Genomic DNA, 22,290 nt, shown 5'->3' with positions numbered 1-22,290 from the left:
TGTGTGTGTGTGTGTGTATGTATGTATGTATGTATGTATGTATGTATGTATGTATGTATGTATGTATGTATGTATGTATGTATATATATACAGAAGGTTACCTTCGGGCTCTAACCCATCCTCATCTTTAAATAACAATAAAGTAAAGTTACACACATAGTTTTACAAAAAAAAATAACCTCTGATACTGTTTTTAATTGATTTGTGAATGTACAAGTGTTTCAATGAACTAAAAACTGATTTATAATCTTGTGATAGAGATACACTTCAAGACTATGAACTTCTTTTGCTATAAAACAATTGTTTTATTAATTAATGACAAATTAAAATTAAATAATACATTGTATTTTAAACTATATGTACCTAAAAAACAAAATCAGTTTTTATAGTCTTCAGTTCAGTGAACCACCTGTACAATCATAAATCATTTTAAAACAGGATCAGAGGTTATTTTTATTTATAAAACCATGTGTTAACATTACTTAATTGTTATTTAAAGGTGAGGAAGGGTTAGAGCCTGAAGATAACCTTCTGAACATATATATGTATATACATTATAATTGTATTACAATTACAATTATACATAATGCAATAGTTGTCTTATTGACTGATCCTCAAGATAAAAAAAAATAATAATAAATACATATATTAACAATTCATTTATTTATTACTCTCACTCAACTGAGAACTAACAATTCTCTAATATATACAACTTAGCATTATTAGTGATTTAAATGTTTTTTTGTTTTTTTTGTAGCGTTTCAACCGCAAATTTTGATAAAATTAGTATCCATTGTATGACTATAAATGTACAATAATGAATAGATATATGATGTAAACTTGCGAAGAGCATAAAAATAACAAGTGAATTAATATCAATAAATAACATACCACAGGCTTTTGTTCTTCTATCATCGCGGTTGGACAAACTTTTAGCTATTAGTTTCAACTATAGCTACTTTTTGCCCATCTCTGACTGCCATCGCTTCCTCATAAAATAGGTCTTAATGAATTGATATGAAACAAGCTTGCTTTAGCAGACGGTCAATATGTTTTTTTTTTATTTTACCTCAATATAGGGGTACGTCAAAATCTAAACTGCCTAGTCTGTTTGGGAAGTGGTTTGGAAGTTTAAATAGAATTTCAGGGAAGGAGGTATAGGATTCATGAGATAAAATCCGAATCACATCATTTAACGGAGATACCAGCTATACAGTTATCAGTATATGATACTAATCTCTTTGATTTACCTGAAAATGGACGGAAAATACGGCGTGTTTACTATTGGAATTTTTGACATATGTTCTCATGAAATTCCATTTGACAGTGCTTATCTGTACGTCCTTCATCTTGTTCCAAGAACGGACTATCTTCCTACAATCTACTTCATACAGTCAACTTTCTTCTTCCTTTAATGATAATTACAATTACTAGTATGTCATAATTTAAACTATAATGCAGTAGCAATTATAAATTGATAAAAAAAATCCTAGAATTGCTGTCAGGTCTATGTGATTCCGAAGATATTATTAAAAATTAAAATTAAACTGAGCCTAATTTAAACCTTTGAGAACCGTTCATCAATATTGTCATATCTTCAATTATATCGGGTTTTTTCACAGGAAATTCTTAAGAACGACCATAAACGATTTTTATTTCTACTTTATAGCGTTTTTACTCAAAATATTTTCTATAGCATCAGTTAAATTTATTCAATAGTAATGCTTTTCGGGCTGAAATTGGGAATTCAAGAAACATCAATATTGGATGGATTTTTCGCAGTAGTGTCAATAAATTATGCTGTATCTCATGCTGGATTTTTTATAAACTCCAGGGTCAATTTGTTTTTTTTTCAATTGTTACCTTCCGATAAATTGTTAAGGACGGTATAGTTTCTCTCAGTTCGAGCAGAGAACACAAGATGTCGCCCAAAGACAAAGCCGGGTATTTGGTTGAACAATCGAATATCGAATCTGATAAATTGACTGAGAAATTCATCGACAGCAATTACTACTACTTGACACAATTATCTTTGCTGTACATGAAGATGGACAAGAAACACCGCATCTTCAGCATCGCGCAGTTCCTTACGTTCTACACGATAATGGGATATCACTTCATCCTTCTCATTCGTTCATCGGTCGCCTTGTTTGGCATAAACTTCATCATTTTTGTCCACAACAGCCATATTGGACTCTTTTCAATTCTGGTACCGACTGTAGTGCTCGATTTCCAACGGCATCGCAGTGCCTTTTTCCATCTGCATCGACTCATGTTTACAGGCTTCTACGACTATGAGGAACCTGAACTGATTACCGTCGCAAATGTTCGGGAAGATATGACGCGGCAGAGGAGACGGCTTGCAGTCATCCCTGTATCCGCTTGTCTAGCAACAGGCGCAGTTCTTGTCCTGGCAAAATTCTTGGACAGGCTTGGCACCTTTGATTTCAACAAAACGGATGGCCTAGTCAGTGACGATCTCCCTTACGCCTTTGGTGTGTACCCATACAACACGAAAAGCGGGCCTGGATTTTACATATCGTACCTTTTGCAAGTGATGCACGCGGCAGTTCTAGCAGCACCGATCGGGTTGTCCGGCTGGACCTACATCGTTCTCTCACAAAATATTATGCTTCAATTGAAGATATTGATAGCGTCTTTGGAAAGCATTGAAGAGCGTTCGAAGCAGATGTGTGAGCGTACATTCCCTGGCCGCTTTGATGCTTCTTCACAAAAGGCCTTCGACAGTAAAGCATTCACGTATTGTTATGACATATGCTTAAACAAAAATTTTGAGCACCATCAGATCATAATGAGGTATTTACGTTTCTAAGAATTTTTCCATGTGACATATTCACATTTTCTTTTAATCTTATCACACTACTAACATAAAAGGACCAAAATATTGAATAAATATTTTTAAAAATTCATTGATAGAATAAAGCCTAATCATCATTTATTGTAATTATTTATGGTATATAATAAACTAAGTATTAGTTATTATACTCTGCCAGAATTTAACGTTCCAGTTCCTTTTTGTAGTATTTATGCAAACGTCGACTAAATAACAGGTTCACAGTTGATCTTATTGTGTATCTCACTTAGTGAAGTATTGAGTTTTCTGTTAAATTAATAATGCTAAATATCAACATCTAGAGTTTACAACATCTATAGCATTTTCTGAAGTGAAGTCATCTTTTTCAGGATGATTGAACATTATTATATTATTTTTTCTATCTTTGTTCCCTAAATAATGTATTCTTTCTTTTAACAGGATGATTGATTGTTCAAGCTCATCAGTCTTGTTATTTTACAAGTTTGAGTTCTGATATCACGTTTTCTCATAAAGATATGAATAATACGAGAAGTAGAACACATTCCAGTGGGATATCATGTTTTAAAGAAAACTTTGTCCTGGTTACTGGAAATACTTAACATGAGTTGTACTCGTTTCGCATAACAATGTCATTTAAAGCTACTGCAGCTAGGCAGTAACAACCGGTTGAGATTACAATGTAACTGGGTAACGCAGATTAGAAAACTACTGGGAGAGGAATGTTTGACCCGATACTCTTCAATGATTCGGCAAGTATCAAAATTAGGATTTGGGAGATCTTGGATAGTTCTAGGGAATTTGTCAAATCGATAAATGCAGAAACTAAACAATATTAGCCAAAATCAATTGCAAGAATTTCTGCCTGTACCCTCACGATCGGATCTTAAACTTCTTTTTATATATGTAACACAAAAACCTTATACTTAGAGCTGAATACCTATCTTCACAATAGGTTGTATAGTTTTTGTTTCTTTTATATTATTGAACTTGTAGTGATATTTTTGTTTTTTTACTCTGACGAAAGTAGATAGCCCAATTTGGGTATATTGTTAGTTGTTAGATAATGTAAGTGATTTTTAACTCACTATTTTTGTAAAATAACAACAATGGTATATTTCATTATGTATTTTACACGCTAACTCTAATTGTACGTGGGTTGCTCTATAAACAAATAAATAAATTATTATTATTATTATTATTACTTAGTGAATTATGCTTTTATTTTTAATATACACCTTTATATATATATATATATACATATAAAAATATGTACATATATATATAAGTAAAAATATGTACATATATAAGTAAAAATATTATCGATGTCTTGTAAGAAGGGTGAACCTAACAATTTTCAGGAGAATATATTTTCTATTTTATCGACTCTGTGAAATTTGTTTTCAAAAAAACCTACAACATATTCCTATTTTGAGGAGCTAGTACAATCTTCGTTGTGTTTCATACAGTTAAACTAATTAGTTTCAGTGTCTATCAATGGATCAATGCATTACTTTGTAGAATTCACCCTTATTACATAACACCGATGCTATGTTAACTTATTTACTCTTTTAACATAAAGTTTCTTTGTACGACAGTGCCTTCCACAGCTTGAAGGAACTGTTCTCGGTACCTGTGTTTTTATCCTACATGGCAGGCACCATCGTGATTGCTCTGAGTCTTCTTTCGAGTGGTTCAGTAAGTTATTTTTTAATAATATCAAATAATGAACCATTCGAATAATGCGATAGAATAAAATTTATTATCCTATACTTATTTACAATATATATGTTTATTTATTTTAGGGAATCGAACTCCCAGGAACTACAATCGCATCAGCTTTACTTTGTTTTGCAGAAGTGGGATTCATGTACCTTTTCTCTGTATTCAGTCAACACATTACTGATTTGGTAATAAAAGTTTAATATTTTATTTATGAATCAATCTTATTCAGCTTGTTTACGGAAAATTCCCATTTCGGATATACGTTTTGTAATCAGTTGTTCAGTGTAATCAACAGTCAAACTGTCTATTTTTATCAGGTTGCGTGGTCTCATGCAGGATACGTTAAAACGTAATTGCTATCCTAACAAAGCCCACTTAATTTTCTACTAATCGAAAATCTCGAGGTAACATAAAGTTCATATCGATCAAGGAAAGTTATATTTTATTCTCCTCCGTCATTATGTCATTGTCTTCCTGTCTCGTTCCTTTATGGTCCATTTGTACCAAGTAATAAACCGTGCATTCAATCTGTGAAACTCTCAAATCAATTTTTACTTTCACTTGCATATATATGAAATACATAGGAAGAGAAAGTATTGCGATCTTGTAAAATTTCGTATCCGAGTTTCCAACGGAAATACGTGTTTTGAACTCCACTGTATCATAAAACCTAGTGTCCCTAAATGGTCTATGTGTGTGTATTTGGACAGCCTAGGTCATGGTGAAGTCATAGGGTATATGCCTGGGATGTGACAGTAACTTTATTGATAAAATTGACTGACCGGATTCGATTTTATAGAATGGAATGCCATTTTATAGAATCGATTTTTCAATTTTTTTCTATTTTCACAAAAACGACTATAACGATTTTTATAAACCCCTTAACGCAGTTTTTTTAAAAAATAAAAACCGGTAAAAAAAACAATAATTTTTTTAATGTAAAAACCAAAATTTAGAACATTATCGTGATAAACAAATTTAAAAAATATAGAAAAATCAAAATTTTAATTTTAATTTTGGATATATAGCTCCCTATGTAAACTTAGGCTAATGGTACAGAGACAAAATCATTGTTATATTTTTTATTATTATTTTCAATTCTCAGTTATATTCGAGAGTGAAAAATTATAGCTGCAGAAAACATGGACATAGGCAGGATTTGCTCAATGGGGGGGAGGCAGGCCTCAGGGCATACATACATATATACATATTCCATTCTGAAACGAAGGTTACATAAAACTTCTAATTCCGCATTCCAAGAAATACCCCCGCCATTTTATTTCTTTTGAATCATTACTTTTTAAATTATGAGAGATAGTTGACCGTGGATGATAAATGAGGAGAAGATGGTAGGGGGTGCGGTCAATGAAAAACACAAATAAGTATGATTAACTTATTTTAATGTGCCGACGTTTCGGCTAGAGTTTCTAGCCTTCAGGGTTAAAAACAAGGGTTGTTTCAGGGTTAAAAACAAAACAAGATAACAACCACAGTAAGTATAGAAAAATAAAAAAATATAAAAAGAAAGTATAAACAGAATAATTTTACACATACAATGAATAATTTTACAAAATAGAATTAATAAAATGAAGTGATGAGAGAAGCGGGAAATAAAATGTATACATAGGTAATTGAAAAAGCGGGTACAATAACTTACTTAAGGAAATGAAATAAAAATAAAGTTATATAATGCAAAGAAGTATGAACATATTAGTTATTATTAATTTAAAATTTAAATATGAATAGAAAATGAAAAAGATTACCAATAATGACAATGAATTATGGAATCCGCGGCTCCCCTCTGCCTATGGAATAATATACATCGATGCTCGAATTATCTCGAGTATGCAAAGTTAAGGGGTTAAACTCGGTATTTCTACACAAAATTAAATAGCCGTTTTTTTCTCATTAAAATAGCCAAAAAGGACTTAAATGCGTTTATTTTAAAAAATTTAATAATTTTCATTGTTAGCAATATAAAACCACAGATAAATACAAAATATTTAAGAATTTTATGAAAAACTAAAGAAAAAAAAAAAGCATTCGATTGAGACGGATCTCAACCCGAACTTACCTAATTGCATTGCAACTTCGTTAACTTTACAAACAGTATTTTTAGCAGGAACAAAACTTATATTGGTTATTCCCACCTCGAGAGACACTAAAATTATACTTTTAAAGGTGAACAATAAATTTTTTTTGTTTATAATTTATGCCTTCCCTTTCGAATGTTCCTATAATCTTCCGCCCATGTAATTAAAAGCAGTTTTCTAATACAGTCAAATTGTTCCACTACCTTCTTTTAAAAGGTTTGGAATCCTTTTTATCCAAACGTAAATAATCTTTATTCATGATGTTTAAGGAATCAAAAGGGAATTAAACCCTTAAAAAAGACTAAACTAATAATTATAATTGTTTTTTTAAACAGTATATTTTGTAAAATTAATATTTATATTAAAAATATAATAAAATGAGTTGAATTTTGCAGAGCTTAGACCTCCGATTCACTATGTACAGTACGAAATGGTACTATTGCAACAAGTCCACCGCGCAGAGTATTGCCATATTCCAGACCATGACCCTGAAACCGATGACATTAACAGCTGGAGGTATAGTTCCTGCCAATATGGATACCTTTGGAAAAGTAAGTTGTTAATAAACCAATTTATCTATCATTGTAATGTGGTATAATTACTTTTTTCTTTCTATTTCAGGTAATGAACAGCGCCTATTCTTATTACAACGTTGTAAATGCGTTCAATATCACAGTTTGAATCCATCACACGCTAATATGTCTAATGAACCAATTGTATGCCAAGCAATTCCAGTATTTAATGTACACATACAACCAATAAATATCTGAACGAGAAATAATATTTTACCTATTTTCAACACGTTTTCATAAGGCACCTCTTCCAAAACGTCCTGTTTTCCCATTTCTACGTTCGATAGAGGTGTTGGATTTCACCTGATTTAGGAAAAGCTGGTGAAGGGGTTAGACAAGCGGTTCCCAACCTCTCTTTGGTAGCGGAATCATTTTGGTACTAGTACGAAAATTGTGAAACCCTTTTGGTATAATTAAGATAATGCCAAAACCCCCACAATATCATTTGATACTAATAGAATGTCAATGCCGTATTTTTAGCAAAATTGAGGAAATATGCGATGGTAAGGCTAAAACATAGTTAAACTGACGTGGACTGGCGCACTCCTAAATCATTTCGTGGGCGGAATACTGATTGGGAACCACAGGATTAGACATTTTATGGCTCCTTTGCTACGAAAAGGGTGTAAGGAATCATCTCTTGAGTACCATTAAAAACTGATCACTTGGAGGATTAATTAATTAGATAATTACTCATAAGCCCTGGACTTTTCGGCAGGAACATAAAGATATCTTTCCTCATTTTTGCAGCAGACATTAGGCCTGCGCTTACATTGACATCCGTATCGTGATCATTCCTACCTGCATACCAAGCACCATTCCAAATTTTCTCTCCAACTTCTCTGAAATTGGAGGATAAAAATAAATCCAATCAAATCACATTTACTCTTCGTCGTAAACCTGCCGACTGCTCTACAGTATACTTTAATAATGTGGCTCTTACCCCTGTAGAACAGATTCGTTATCTTGGACTACATCTTGACAAACGACTAACCTGGAATCCTCACACAAGACTGAAAAGACAGGAAACTGCACGCAGATTCCGACTATTACAGCACTTACTAGACGAACGGTCTAAACTTCCAACTCATTACAAAATACTGATCTACATGACAATAATAAGGCCCATCTGGACATACGGAGTTGAGCTTTGGGGCTCCACTAAACCTTCAAATTCCTCTCGTATCCAATCTTTACAATCCAAAATCCTTCGTAAAATCCTCAAAGCTCCTTATTTTGTTACTAATAAAACCATCCATAAAGACCTAAATGTTCCTTATGTAACCGATCTAGCCCGAACCCGATATTATTCCTTCCATAATAAACTCCCTAACCACCCAAACCCACTAGTTTCTAACCTTGCTTCCTCTTCCATTCCTGGCAATCCTACGAGGCGCCTGAAAAGAAGATGGCCTTGTGACCTAATATTGTAAACTGTTTTTAGAGTTCTACTACTCGGTAATTTCTTTACATCCTGTATCATATGATTATGTCATTATGATCAAATTTACTGGTTGTATTTTTTATATAGTTGTAAATATCAATAAATAAATAAATAAAAAAAAATCTTTGAAACAGGCAAACGTCCTATACAGCAGAGTTTCAAGAAGGCAATTTCACTATCAATATCTTTTACATCTAGCAGGTCTGCGGGAAGTAAAAGTTTAACTTTCGGGTCGCCGTAGACCAAGGATTCCCAAACGGTGGTTTGCGGACCGTAGGGGAGCGACATGAGCTTTGATGGTGGAACGCGGGAGGGTCAGGTAACACATTCTTAAACGAACACTTTGTTTCCTATCTTCTTATTTTTTGGTACATAAATTCTTTCATGCTATCATGAAATTGCAGATATCATTTTTTCATCCATATGGTCCATTTTATCTAAAGGTGTAAAAAACGTCGGCGAAGTGTTCCATTTTAGCTAGCAATTATGACATTCTGTAGAAAATTTAATAAGAATTAATTTTAAAAATATCAAATTTTCTGTGATCATCATTTTCAGTGACAAATCATTTTCTAGATATATACCAAAAATTAAAAAATGGGTCTTTTGAGTTTCCTCTTTCCCCCACCCCTTCCCGTTGATTGTAAATTTCACTCGTAATACATCCGATTTTTTACAGAAAGACTTGTCAATCTTAATTGTACTCGCTAAGGACAATCGATTAAGGATAATATTGGTAGTTATACCTTCATTCGTTGAATCGACTTGTGACTGGCTCCCATACTTTAAATATGAGTAAATTTCTCTCCAATAAAAATAAACTTCTGCAATACTGATAAAGGACGAATGATGAATAATATTTTTTAGAAACATAGAGCCAGAAAAATGCTTTTACCGGTTAAAATCCAAATATAAACAAACTTCCCAGAATTACTCATCGGATTGTAAATCAACAATCTTAAAATAAAATAAAATCTATTAAAAGAACCACTTAGAAATGTGATGTTATTTGGGATGTGAAATATATGTGCCAACAGCTTCAATCATACTTATAGATAAAGTCAAGATAATATAATTGTAAAAATATCATGTTTCCCAGTAAACCTAGGGATAGATGCATAAACCATTCTAAAATATATACTTGAATCGACATTTTGAGAGTTACGATTTAGGTTTTTTTTTTTTTTTTTTTTTTTTTTTTTTTAACTTTTTGACATCTTTACACCGAATTTTTCGTTATAATTCTAATTTTTAATATGAATAATTTATACATTAATCTAAAAGGGCTTCGCTCAATTGGTTCCTCCAATGAACATTACTATATTGCTTCCTCATTAGAACATGGAAATCTGAGGGAATTGATGCCTGGAGAACATTTACATCATCATAGCTATTGTGCAACTTATTTTATAAACTAAATATTAAAACAAATGAAAGGAAAAAAATAAATAAAGCTAATAATGCTGTAGATAAGTTGCCAAAACGAAGCATTTCTTTAGAATAGCCTGAGAATGATCTTGATTTAAGCGAGAAAGTCTAAACCTTTGTAAAATAGCAGTCAAATTCCTATTTGTTTTCCCCCAAATGAGGTCTAAAAGGTTTCAATAATCCAAAAATAAAAATGATATCTTTAGCTCTTTTCTTTCAACAAACTTTATGCTCAGTGTTTTCGAATTTAAACATTAAAATGTGTATATTTGGTTGAGTCATTATAACTATATACTATACATTTTAAGAAATAAAAATCCTTGAAAAACTGATTTATTAATGCAATATATTAATATTATTACTGGGAAAACTAAGTACCCTAATTTTTGTTTATGGACAAATTTTTGTACTCAATAAAGGACCGCAGAGGGGTCAAATTATGCTAAGAACTCACTCTATATTTTTAAATCATTACGAATCTTCCCTTTAATAAATAATTGAGCGTAGAAAGATTTTTCGAATGAATCTTTATTTTCCGAAATATTCTAATTCTCCTTTTTTGTGTAGTCAAACGTTCTACTGTTCTAAATTCTCGATCTATAAGAGAGAGCGGATGAATAAGTAATGGAATTGAGCTGTCCTAGGCAAGCAGAAGAAAAAAGATTCCAATAGAAGAAAGCTATGGAATATAATAAATAGCCGAATCGAACCCATTCAACACAAGTTACATTAACATATGTTACATACTTAGAAGAACTCTCAAAAAAAAAGAAGTCAAACTCAGAAAAAGAAAAGATATAATAGCCGATAACAAGTAATTTTATCTAAAACTACTTTACTGGAAGATCGCTAATTGACCGTGTGTATTATTAGTAAATGGAATATGGTCCAGGTGCGTTAAAAACAAAAAAAAAACCTCAAATGGTGACGGGTAAAGATACGATTATTTGGTGTTAATATACGTTTTGGTACTATTTTACAAAAAAAAAAAAAGTTCAAATGTTGGGAAAGCCAGAACTGACTTATATTATTATTATTGTGGTCTGTATTTCTCGATATTGTGGGTTGAGTATCTGTGGTGGGGGACCTAGAAATCCAACCACCTTCATATTTTTATTTATTTTTCCTATAATTCAAATATTTATAAATTTTCGCACTATACGTGGTATGCCAAAGAGAACCCACTGATGAGGCTCTCTTAGCACATCTACAAGCACCCCCAAACCACTCATGCCTGCCACTGTTGATTTTGGTATGAGACCATTCGTTGATATTATGAATGAAGTAGTGGTAACACCTTCCAATTTATATATTTCTTTCAATTCTATCGCCAATTCCTGATATTTCCTCACTTTTTCTCCCAAAGTGGAGCTTATATTATTATGACCCCAACATCAATGAGTTCCTTTTTTTTTTTAGATCTATAAGGAGGATGTCTGGCTTATTATGGCGTACTGTATGGTCCGTAATAATTGATTCATCCCAATAGAGCTTGAGGGGACCTTTTTAGAGGAGTCTATTTGGGTAGTACCTGTAATAAGGGCTCTTATCTTCAGTTAAGTTGTACTTCACCGCGATGGCCTAATGTAAAATTTTTGCCACATTGTTGTGCCTCTGTAAATATTCAGTACTAGCCAACACTTCACATCCACCGGTGATAGATTGGATTGATTCCAGCGTCACCGAGCGTAATCGAAACTTATCCGATGCTGTTGTGTCTTTTAGCACATGTTTTCAATATGATCTGGTGGCAATCCAGAGCTATACGATCTTAAATGGCAATCACAAATCCCTCTGTCTCGCGGAATAGCCTTCCAGATTTTAACCATTCAACTGATCTTTCTTTGTCTATGGAGGCTCCGTTCAGTTGGCTATAGAATCTCCCATCCAGAGACTTGCTTTTCCATTCTGTCAGTCATTCGTTTTCTGAAACTAAGTTCGGCTCATCCGCTTTGCTCAGGTTTAGTGCAGTCAGACCATAATCCATAGTGACGATTGCCAGAAAACACTAGTGGTTTTTGAATGAAAATATTGATCACAGACCACTTCAATGGATAGGGAAGTATGAATAGTCCTCGGCTAGGAAGGATGGAAATCCAATGGAAGGAACTCCTCAGTCAGTACAACATTGTTATCTAATATAAACCAGGGAAGGAGAATGTGATCACTGACCCGTGCGATAACCATAAATGCAATAGAGGAAGAGCAACCGCATACGTCAGGAGATGTACGGCAGTCCTTGCGAGAATGGACGCCCAGCGAAGGAGAGGAAGAAACGCAAAACACGATTCAGCGCGACCGTGAGGAATCTTCCGGGGACGACAACTTAACCGAGGGAAGGCCACCGGCGATGGAAGGGCTCGAAGAGATCGGGAATGACAAGGCGCGCCAGATGATTCTGGAAGACCAAAACTTCAGACCTGATGGACTTCACCAAGTATGGAAAGGCCTCGATCATCACTATCTGGTCGACACCAGAAGTCAGGGATGACCAGATTTGCCGTGCGCTGAAGGATGCATCCAAAGCTAGACGCACATACCTTATGGAGATTGGAACAGATAGGAGTGGACCGCACTTTCGGTCGTTGCTTGCTAATGGTAGAGACCCTCAGCAGAGCAGCAGTTGCCCTAGCGTACCATCTGAATGAAACCTTCCAAGCATTTTGACGGAAATATTTCCTGAGTGGTACGCGCAAAATGATCCAAAAGATATTCGGAAACTGCGACGTGTGCCTCAGCACTAAGTATGACCGACAACCACCTAAGGCACCACAGGAAGAAACACCCACCCCAGACACACCCCTCGTAGAGTTGCAAGTCGACAACTTTACCTGGAGAGGGTATAAGTGTGTTACAGTGATCGACCTCTTTGGCAAAGTCACTAAGGCATATCAGATTAGAGAGAGATCAGTGAAGTGCTGCGGCTATGGTTCCAGTTTTACGGAATCCCGAAAAGGATATCGTCCAATGATGGGCGGGAGTTTGATAACGCCAATGTTAGGGAGAAAATGAAGGCATTGCAGGTAAGATGGCATCTAAATATTCCAGGACACCCGAAAAGTTGGGTGGTATAGAGAGGCTCCACAATACACTAAGCGATTACTTGAGAGTGTACCAGCTGGATAAAGGCCTGGAGCCGGATGAGGCGATGATACGAGCTATAGCGGCCTACAATCACTCCGTTCATACGGTAACGGGGATCTCACCCTTCAAAATTCTAATCGGACTTCGGAGGCGCAGGCGCGATTATAGGAATACGGTGATTAGTGGAGAGAAAATCGTCGGTAATGGGATCGCACTAGGAAACGTGGGACAAGGTGCGTGAGAGACATAATTAGGGCGTCCGGGACATTGTAGGGAAAATCGGTATAGGCACGGTAGTTTACCGGAGAGTCAGCACTAACAGGACTAAAGGGCCTCAAAGATATGAGGGATCATTCAGGGTGATTACAATAAGAGAGCACAACATAGTCACGATAGAGAGTGTCAAAGATTCCAAAAAATGGAGAACGGTTCATATTGTACAGCTCAAGTTTCCTAAACAGGAAAGACAGGAGTGAAAGGTATCTTTTTGTTTATTTAGTGTTGTGCTATCAGTTTCAGAGAGGTTACAGCGATGATGTTCATATTAAGTTGTGCAAAGTGTATGTTTCAGTTCCTTTTATTATTATTGTTATTATTATTGTTATTATTACATTTTATTCTTGTACATAAGTATGTCTTGATTTTGTATAATATTTTTGAGTTTATGAGGACTGTTCATAAACTGGTAGAGGGGACTTAAGGTAGGACAAGGCCTGTATACTACCCTAATCCCAACTCTCATGTAAATAAACAATGATGTATGTAAGGAGAATTACGGAGCAAATAAAGTTAGTATTATTCTAGTAAGCGTGTTAGAATTCTGCTTCCCTTTTCCTTTTTTTTAAGTTTCTCTTCCCGAGTGCTCGTAAGTTTGAATGTTTTTTCCCCGACTCGAATTTCTGTCAAGATTTAACGGAATTCCAAAGTAGGGAACCAAAGATGCAATTGCACGAAACTCGGTCTGTACCTCTAACCTACCTTCATCGAGCTGAGCTATTAATTACTACGTAGGTACTGATAAGTTGTTTTCGAAGAATACCTATCTTAGCAAATCAATTATTTTTTAGGTGGATACAGGTGGGCACGTCCAGGCACACAAAACATATTAACCGGCTTTTATATGTAGGTATCTGCCTACATATGAGTATCTACAATTGGCATGACATTATTACACAGATCTTTAGCATGGGACCCTCATTGTAAACTTCCTCAACAAGGTTAGATAAGGTTTAAAAAAAAAAAAAAGACAGAATATGTTTTTATTCTTCAAATAAGTTGTTAGGTACTTATAGCAAAAACGAATACATTACCTCGGTACATTGCAGCAGGAATGTAGAGGTACCTCTTACTGCTACCCTGCTTTCACTTTGTTGGTTCGCTCTTCTAAAAATCCGAAAACATTTTATAACATTTCAACAGTTTACAAAATTTTTAAAACCCCTTTTTTGGGAAATCTTTCTCCCCACACTGGCCAACACTTTGAAGATTTTGTTTTTGCGCAAATTTTCGCCAGTGTTAAGGCCCTTTAAGATGCAGCATTCTGTACTCCTGAGTCTTGAATTTAAATGAACTCCCGTCGCTGGAGCTTGTTATGTTAACTAGAACCTTTTTTTTTTTTTTTTTTATAAAATTGCTAATCTATATTTTGTTATGTAGAAATAGGCAAGGTTATAAATCAAAACCACTTTCTGTCACTATTCCATGAAACATGCCTCACAAATTTCTTTGTGTTATCCAGTTAACATACTTTTGGTCTAAATACCCAACTACCATATAATCATATATCTGTTTATTTATTACTTATATTATGTTTTTCTGGCCATAGTTATCAAAATTTATGTTAGGATTACTAGTTTTATGAAATTGGGACAACTGTAAGCAAGAGCAGAACAAGAAATTGTCTCTAATGGGATGCACAGAAAACAATCGCTTTATAAGGTTCCATGTTTGATTTAACTTAATAATGCTCTGTACCTAAGGCTAATGATGACAAGAAACCAAATTTTACATGGAAATGAAACCGAGGTCAAGATTTTAAGAAAATCGAGACAATTACCCTAAATAAAGTGGAATTTCAATCAAAACATTTTTATGATTCAGAGTAAAACTTATTTTTCATGAGTAAATTATTAAAATAAATTTGGTGGAGGACGCATCACACCAGAAAACGTGGTGAGCTATATGCTACTCTCAGACCAGCACCGGAACGCAGTGAAGAGATTCACCACAGTCGTCCTCAAGAGGTTGAGAGAGGAAGAGAGGGCTTGAAGACATGACTAGCATCGAAACATGAAAATCATGCCAAGAAAGCGAGGCGACACTCAGCCATTTCCCTCCATGAAGTTTTTAGGATTTATAAGGATCAGTCAATAATAAAACAAAATATTGAGGTGACTTACATGCCTTTATTGTTCACATAGTCGTGCCTGAGAAAATATTTTTTTTATAAAAGAATTTTCTTAACTAATTATTAAACACTGAAATGTACAGAATATAAATTAGGAATAAAAAAATGACATATGTTCGTAAATATGATTATTTAATAATTGAGTGTTTTAACTGAATTGTTTGTATTCTGTTGGATACTATTGGTATGTAGAGAATTGTGTAGAATCCTTTACCATTGGTTTCTTAGGGTTTGGTAGTGGAAGTGTTGTTGTCTATTTTAGAATTATTACCTAAAGAAACCAACAGTAAAAGGTTCTACACAATGCCTGACATTCTAACATTTTCCAAAAGAATATAAAAAATTATGTACAAAAACAAAAATGATTATGCCATAACAAACAAAGATACAGCTACTTTGTCCAAAATGTACACAAACACTAAAGACAAAGACAAATTAGAAATGCAATCCAGTATAGTGTATAAAATTCTCTGTGAACAGAACTGAAGAAGTCTTATTTTGGAACCTCTTAACATTATCTAAAAGGGTTCATACACACAAATATAGTTGTAACTCTATAACGAATTGAATCAAACTGTCCTTTACCTTACATTTCAGGTAAACAGAACATGAATTCAAATTAATTTGACCTGACATCAAACACCGATTCAAACAAAATCTAAAAGAAATGATTTCTTTAAAAATAATTAAGAATCTGGCTATTCACAATAAAGTCAAATGCACAAAATTTAAATTTGTATTACTCTCATAAACACATAAGACATAATTGACAACACTAAAAACAAATTGATAAAATGAAGAAAAGATTGATAACATGCTAGAGAGCAATTAGGATATAGATTAAAAAAAAAAAAACTTACCTTTCTCTGTTTCACATTTACCCAGTGCAACTTCAAACCTTGTTTGTATTAGTCCTAGTGATTATTACATTTACGAATAACACTCAGATATAAAACAATTGTATTAATTTGTATTATGTACATTTTAGTGTTTTTATAATTAGTTATGAAAATTCTTTTTTTAAAAAAACTTGTATCACAGTAGGGCACGACTATAGGAATAACCAAATCTCAAAACGTCCCCTCAATATATTTGTTTTATTATTGACTGATCCTGAAGAATCATCAAAATATGTATCAACAACAGTCAAGAAAAAAACTATTAATATACTGTGTATTGATTACTTTTTGTTTTGATAAATTTGATGATATTTGAATGTTTTGATTCATAAACTTAAATATAAAGTAATAAGTTTTGACTATTTATTATTTATTAGTATCATATTTTCAGAGGTCCAATGAGAAATAAATGAGTTCAGAGGTAAAGGATCAGGGTAAAGATTTCTTATATAAATATAATTTTAAAGAATTGACAAAATATATAAGCATATAACTATAATGAACATAATGAAAAAATATTAAAGATAATAGAGATGAGATCAGTTCTGATAATGAATCTTTAACAATGGAAATTTATAAGCAAAAGATTATTTTACAACATACCAAATATAAGTAACACAAAATCTTCCATTACTGAAAATAAATATATTTCTTTCCTTTTTTTTTGACAATCATTTGACTAAAAATAGTTCTGTGTTTACAAATTCTTTTAAATTCCATAAAATATTTTCAGAGTTAGAGTAAAATTATCGTTACTTAATTTTAAAACTTAATGCCTGATATGTTAATGATTGCTGTCCTCTAATCACATTGAACAATAACTGCAGCCTGTAATGATAGTTCTAAATGCAGTTTTAATGACCATCCAAAGGAAATCTTGTAAGGACATGTTAAAAAGCAATTAATCATATCAAAAACATTTTAATTATGCTAGGATAGGCTGATAGTATGCCTCCAATATTTTATTATTGTTTTACTATGTTTTGGCCCAACAACTGGTAACTGAGGATGGCTTCTTAGGCAAAAACATTTACAATAATTAAGTGGTGGTGATATATTATCAGTCCATCTTAACTAAATGCATATACCTGCTTTCAACTAAAATTAACTAATAAATAAAACATTTTGTTCTTAGTTGAAAGAATAATTATAATTAATGATGTATCTAAGAATCATCATCAGACGTAAGATCAATTACTTCTACCTTTTCTTTTTCACAAGTCTTAATCATTATTGACGAGTGAGCAATATGCAGGTGTTTGATTACATCAGGGATGAGCGCAAACATCTTGTGGCAATAGACACATTTGTAGAAAAATTGGCCATAATCTCTTTTACCTGTTCATAGTAAATAAAATTAGGAGGAATATACATATCTGAAAACTGATTGTTATTAAAACGTACAATTGAATTAAATATTTGTTCCATACATTAAATTATTAAAAAAAATTAATGTTTCTAAAACTAAGAATACAAGGACTGTAGAGATAGTTATCAGGATTATAAATATCATGAAAGGCATCAAGAACAATCAAGTTGAAAACCAGATTAAGCAGAGAAGCAGAATCTTCATAACAATTAATTTTAATAGTCTTGATTATAATAACAAGAAATTTTCTTGTTATAAAAATTAATATGGTATAAACAAACAATTCGACTGTCTCTTTTTCCAAAATTCTAAAGACATGAAAGAAAAAGTGAGAAGTTTAACTCTCACAGCTTTATTTTTTAAGCTGTTTAAGCTTTTTAAGCTATTTCTAAAAAATATAGAAGAATGAAATTAAATCTGGAGATATAGTCAGTCCCAGTTGAAGGTGACACATTAAATAGATAGAGAGAAAAGAATTTTATTTACAGAATTATTCACATTTAAAGAAACTGAAAACAAAGAAAGTGAAGTAAGATGATCATATAGTAGAAATTCTTTCTACCTATTATCTTGGATTATAATTGGATGCAAACCAATTCAAGGAAATGAATAGAATACAAAATTACAACCAAAAACCTGCCTGAGAGCTTATCTAATTTCAGTGCATTCCAAAGGAATAAAATTTCCCTTTAAAAATTAAAAAGATAACATAAGTTACTGTGATACTACATCTTACTGTGATCTCTTTTTCACTATTATCCATTGTTACTCTTCTTGTATTCATTATTAATGATCATATATTTTGTATTTTTTATACCAGTTATTTGATCTAATTTTGCTTTTTTCATCTATTTATTTTTGTTTGTCACTTACTTCTTTTCAGTTCTATCGGGCCCATGGTGATCGACTAAAATGCTCCAACAACAAAGGGATCTCCGTCCTGTTTGCCGGATACAAAGTCCTGTTAAACATCCTCTTCGAGCGTTTGCTGCCCTCTGCAGTACCAGTGCGGATTCAGAACAGGTAGGTCCACGATTGATCAGATATTCTGCCTCAGGACAATTCTCGAGCGAGGAAGGGAATTCAAGATTAAAACTCACCACCTCTTCATCGATTTTAAAGCAGCTTATGATAGCATGAATAGGGAAGAATTGTATGGGGCTCTAAGGCATTTTAAGATCCCTAGCAAGCTCATAAGCCCCGTGAGGCTTACAATGAACAACGTAAGCTGCATGCTTCAGATCGGTGGAGAGCGATCGGAGAAATTCCCCTCAATAAAGGAATTAGACCAGGGAGATTACACAGAAGCCTTAGCCTACCTTCTCTTTGATCTTGCACTCGAGAAGGCAGTGAGAGATGCTGGGATATAGCAAACAACTTTAATAGATCTGTACAGCTCCTTGCGTACGCGGATGATAAAGATATCATAGGACGTACTTTCCAGGCAGTATCGGATGCTTTCCTTGCTCTGGTGGGTCCTGCGAGAATTCTTGGCTTGGAAGTCAATGCAGAAAAATTAAAATATATGTTTACAGGAGAGGTGTCTAGACCTGGAGAAGAGGTGATCTTCGGGGAATACCAATTCGAGAAAACTAATGTTTTTGTGTATCTAGGCTCATTGGTAACTTAAGACAACGCACCTGAACAAGAGATTCAGCATAGGAACATAGCAGCAAATCAGTGTTATTTTTCTATGACAAGGCAGTTCCGGAGTTGAGTAGAGCTTTCCACAACAATCCAAGCTTTGTCTTTATAAGACGATGGTGCACTCAGTCTTGGTGTATGGTTGTGAGTCTTGGACTACCTCCCAGGCTTGTGAACAGGAACTCCTAGTCTTTGAAAGAAGAATCCTCAGACATATATATGGTGGTGTTCTCATCAGAGGAGAGGAGAAATAAATACAAATCGATATAGTTGAGTGATGAAAATTACAAAACTGAGATAGGCAGGACTCATCATTAGGATGGCCAGTGAGGATCAACCAAGACAATTACTGATGGAGCCACTCCATGGCACCAGGAGAAGAGGAAGACCAAAGCTGCAATGGGCTGATGGTGTTGTTGCCGATGCAACAAATTTGCTGTAGCTTCGGAATTGGATGGTGACTGCAAGGGACCGAGACAATAGGCAGAAGCTGCTGGAGGAGGCCAGGATTCAACACTGGATTGTAGAGCCACGCTAATAGTAGTAGTAGTACTTTCATTCTTTATTATTTTTTTATTTACTTTTTTGCTTTAGCCTTTGAAAATTCCCCATATTTTTGGGCCAAAACATTGGCATTTACATTAAAAAACTATTACTTACATACAGAAAAATTTAAAAAATACATTTTAATACCTTTGGCTTATGTTTTCTTTCTAGCTTATTAATTGATTGAAAACCAAACCAAAACATTAAGCAGCAGCCATTTTTTTTGCTTTCATGTATATTTAGCATTAAGTAGAACTACGAGTTGTTAGTATTAATGAAGATATCCTAGACCATAAAAAAGTTGGTTGGGGGGTTGGGTTTGTTTTCCCTCAATGGACTCTTTTAGATTAGTAGAAAATAGTGCATTTGTATAAAGCAGAAATGTAATCATTCAACTACGAAAGTTATTTTTATAAAAATAGAGTTTTACTTACAGCGCAGTTCAGATAAAGCTATCATAATTGACAAGTTATTATTAATTATTTTCAATTCTCCTTTCGTATGGTGAGCAGTGAGATAGTTCCATAAACTTTTGATGTAGGGATCCATTTTCCTGAAAAGTACAATCAAGTATTTTTTATGTAATAATCTCAATCAATTAAATATTCTCACTATCCTAATGATACTGTAAATTAGAAATGATCCAGATATTGACTCATCACATACAATTATGAAGAACTATTATAATTAAAAATAATTATTCAGAATAAACAGTGCTCCTAGATGACTGCATACAATCTTATTAAAGACACCGTAATCACTCAATTTTACTTTATACTTTAATAATAATAATATTTCATTTACTGACTTATAAAACTGACATTTTAAAAATGATTTTATAAGTTGAATCACTTGACTATAACCTGGATAAAGGTTATGTGCCTCAAGCTGGGCTTTGGCTCATATAAATGTATGGTATTTTGTATTGCCATTTTACCCAATCTGTAATAAATCAAATAATGTGTTAAACAAGAGTGTTTTATTTGATGGGATGTATTTTAAAAAGTAAACAGTAAAAAAAATTATGGAAATTAACAATTTATAGCAACCACAGATTAGTATACCTAAATAATAAATAATATAGGACAGCTTTTAATATATTATGTAATAGACAAATCCTCTTGTTCAGTTTTTGTGGAAATTTTGGAACTATGAAACCATTACAACAAATATACAAATATATGAACAGGTTTAAATTTATATAACAAATTGGATTTACCTATGTTGTTTTGCACAGCGCAAAGCAGCAAATATTTACTTGAGGCTACACAGATATGATCCTATACCAGACAAGGATCCCATACAAATGACATGGTTGCCAACAAAGCAGGTTGAATAATATCGAGGTTCTCTGTAAAATATGTTAGTATCGATGATTAATGGCTTCTGGCAAGAATGTGAAAACCAAGCCATAATATTAAAAATAATTAGAACTTGGTGCATAATGCTCCTTTTTTTTCTCTCTATAAAGTTGTTTGTCTAATACGATAATACCAAAATTAAACATTATGGAATATGAACTATATAAAACATTAGATAAAAATTATAGAACCTTTTGAAACTGCTTGACTGACCAATTTTCATCGTCTGGCTTCTTATGTTCTTATCCCAAGCCCAATTAGAAAATATAAATATATATTCTAAAAAAAAAAAAAGGATTGATTCTTGACGAGTTCTAGATGATTTTATTTTTTTGTCATTATGACCATCCTATTTTTTCACTTTATGTATATTTAAGAAGTCTTTTCTACTTTATTTTTCAAATGCACAGTAGAGACTCAATCATGAACCCTTCTCAACCAACTCCCCAGAACAAAAATAAAAATAAATTAAATGCTGTGAAAACTCTAATTTGGTAAAACAAAATAAAATAGCCAAATCCGTGACTACTATAAAAATATGAAAAAATCATTTACATATTTATATGAAATGAAGTATCTAAAGAATTTTTAGTTTAAATTATATTGAATTGATCTAATAAATTGAATTTCAACATATTTAATATACATATCATCCAGATAATAAATTTTGGATTGCTTTTTAATTTTAATTAGATTTTTTTTTTTTTATATTTATATTTTTTAAAAACGTATTTATCCATTCAAGTATTTCCTGTAACCGGGTTTTTTTTTTTTTTTTTTATATTTTCCTCTTAATCTATATGTTATTCTTATTCTTGTAAAATATATCTAGTTGTTTGTTCTTGATAGACTGATCTACTGCTGTGACTATGAATGATGGTCTGA

General features: G+C 33.0%; 1 protein-coding gene and 1 long non-coding RNA gene across 3 annotated transcripts; one reads left to right on the top strand and one right to left on the bottom strand.

The window, feature by feature from the left end:
• The first annotated feature begins 1,884 nt into the window (after positions 1-1,884).
• Positions 1,885-7,422, top strand: LOC106687100 (odorant receptor Or2). The gene is made up of 5 exons (XM_067046268.1): positions 1,885-2,817; positions 4,432-4,531; positions 4,639-4,743; positions 7,047-7,202; positions 7,273-7,422. Exons 1-5 carry the CDS (start codon positions 1,922-1,924, stop codon positions 7,330-7,332), a joined length of 1,317 nt encoding a protein of 438 aa, XP_066902369.1. The 5' UTR covers positions 1,885-1,921; the 3' UTR covers positions 7,333-7,422.
• A 9,747-nt stretch (positions 7,423-17,169) lies between these two features.
• Positions 17,170-21,581, bottom strand: LOC106687102 (uncharacterized). 2 transcript variants are annotated; one of them, XR_001344124.2, is made up of 3 exons: positions 21,264-21,581; positions 20,479-20,597; positions 17,170-17,823 (listed from the first exon to the last, which is right to left on the bottom strand). It is a non-coding gene; the product is annotated as an uncharacterized lncRNA (long non-coding RNA). The 2 variants fall into 2 exon arrangements; XR_001344125.2 differs by lacking the exon at positions 21,264-21,581 and adding an exon at positions 20,711-20,855.
• Between the last annotated feature and the right edge of the window lie 709 nt (positions 21,582-22,290).

Source organism: Halyomorpha halys, unplaced genomic scaffold (assembly GCF_000696795.3).
Source record: "Halyomorpha halys isolate HHAL.00 unplaced genomic scaffold, Hhal_1.1 Scaffold914.1, whole genome shotgun sequence".
NCBI lineage: Eukaryota > Metazoa > Arthropoda > Insecta > Hemiptera > Pentatomidae > Halyomorpha > Halyomorpha halys.
This window is presented reverse-complemented; position numbering and strand designations above follow the sequence as displayed.

What these genes read in the sequence shown, in the direction of transcription:
- LOC106687100 (XM_067046268.1), top strand. Translation starts at nt 1,922, where the DNA reads ATGTCGCCCAAAGACAAAGCCGGGTATTTGGTTGAACAATCGAATATC. An exon ending in CACCATCAGATCATAATGAG is followed by an intron (nt 2,818 to 4,431) that starts GTATTTACGTTT and finishes TTTGTACGACAG; the next exon opens with TGCCTTCCACAGCTTGAAGG. An exon ending in GTCTTCTTTCGAGTGGTTCA is followed by an intron (nt 4,532 to 4,638) that starts GTAAGTTATTTT and finishes TATTTATTTTAG; the next exon opens with GGAATCGAACTCCCAGGAAC.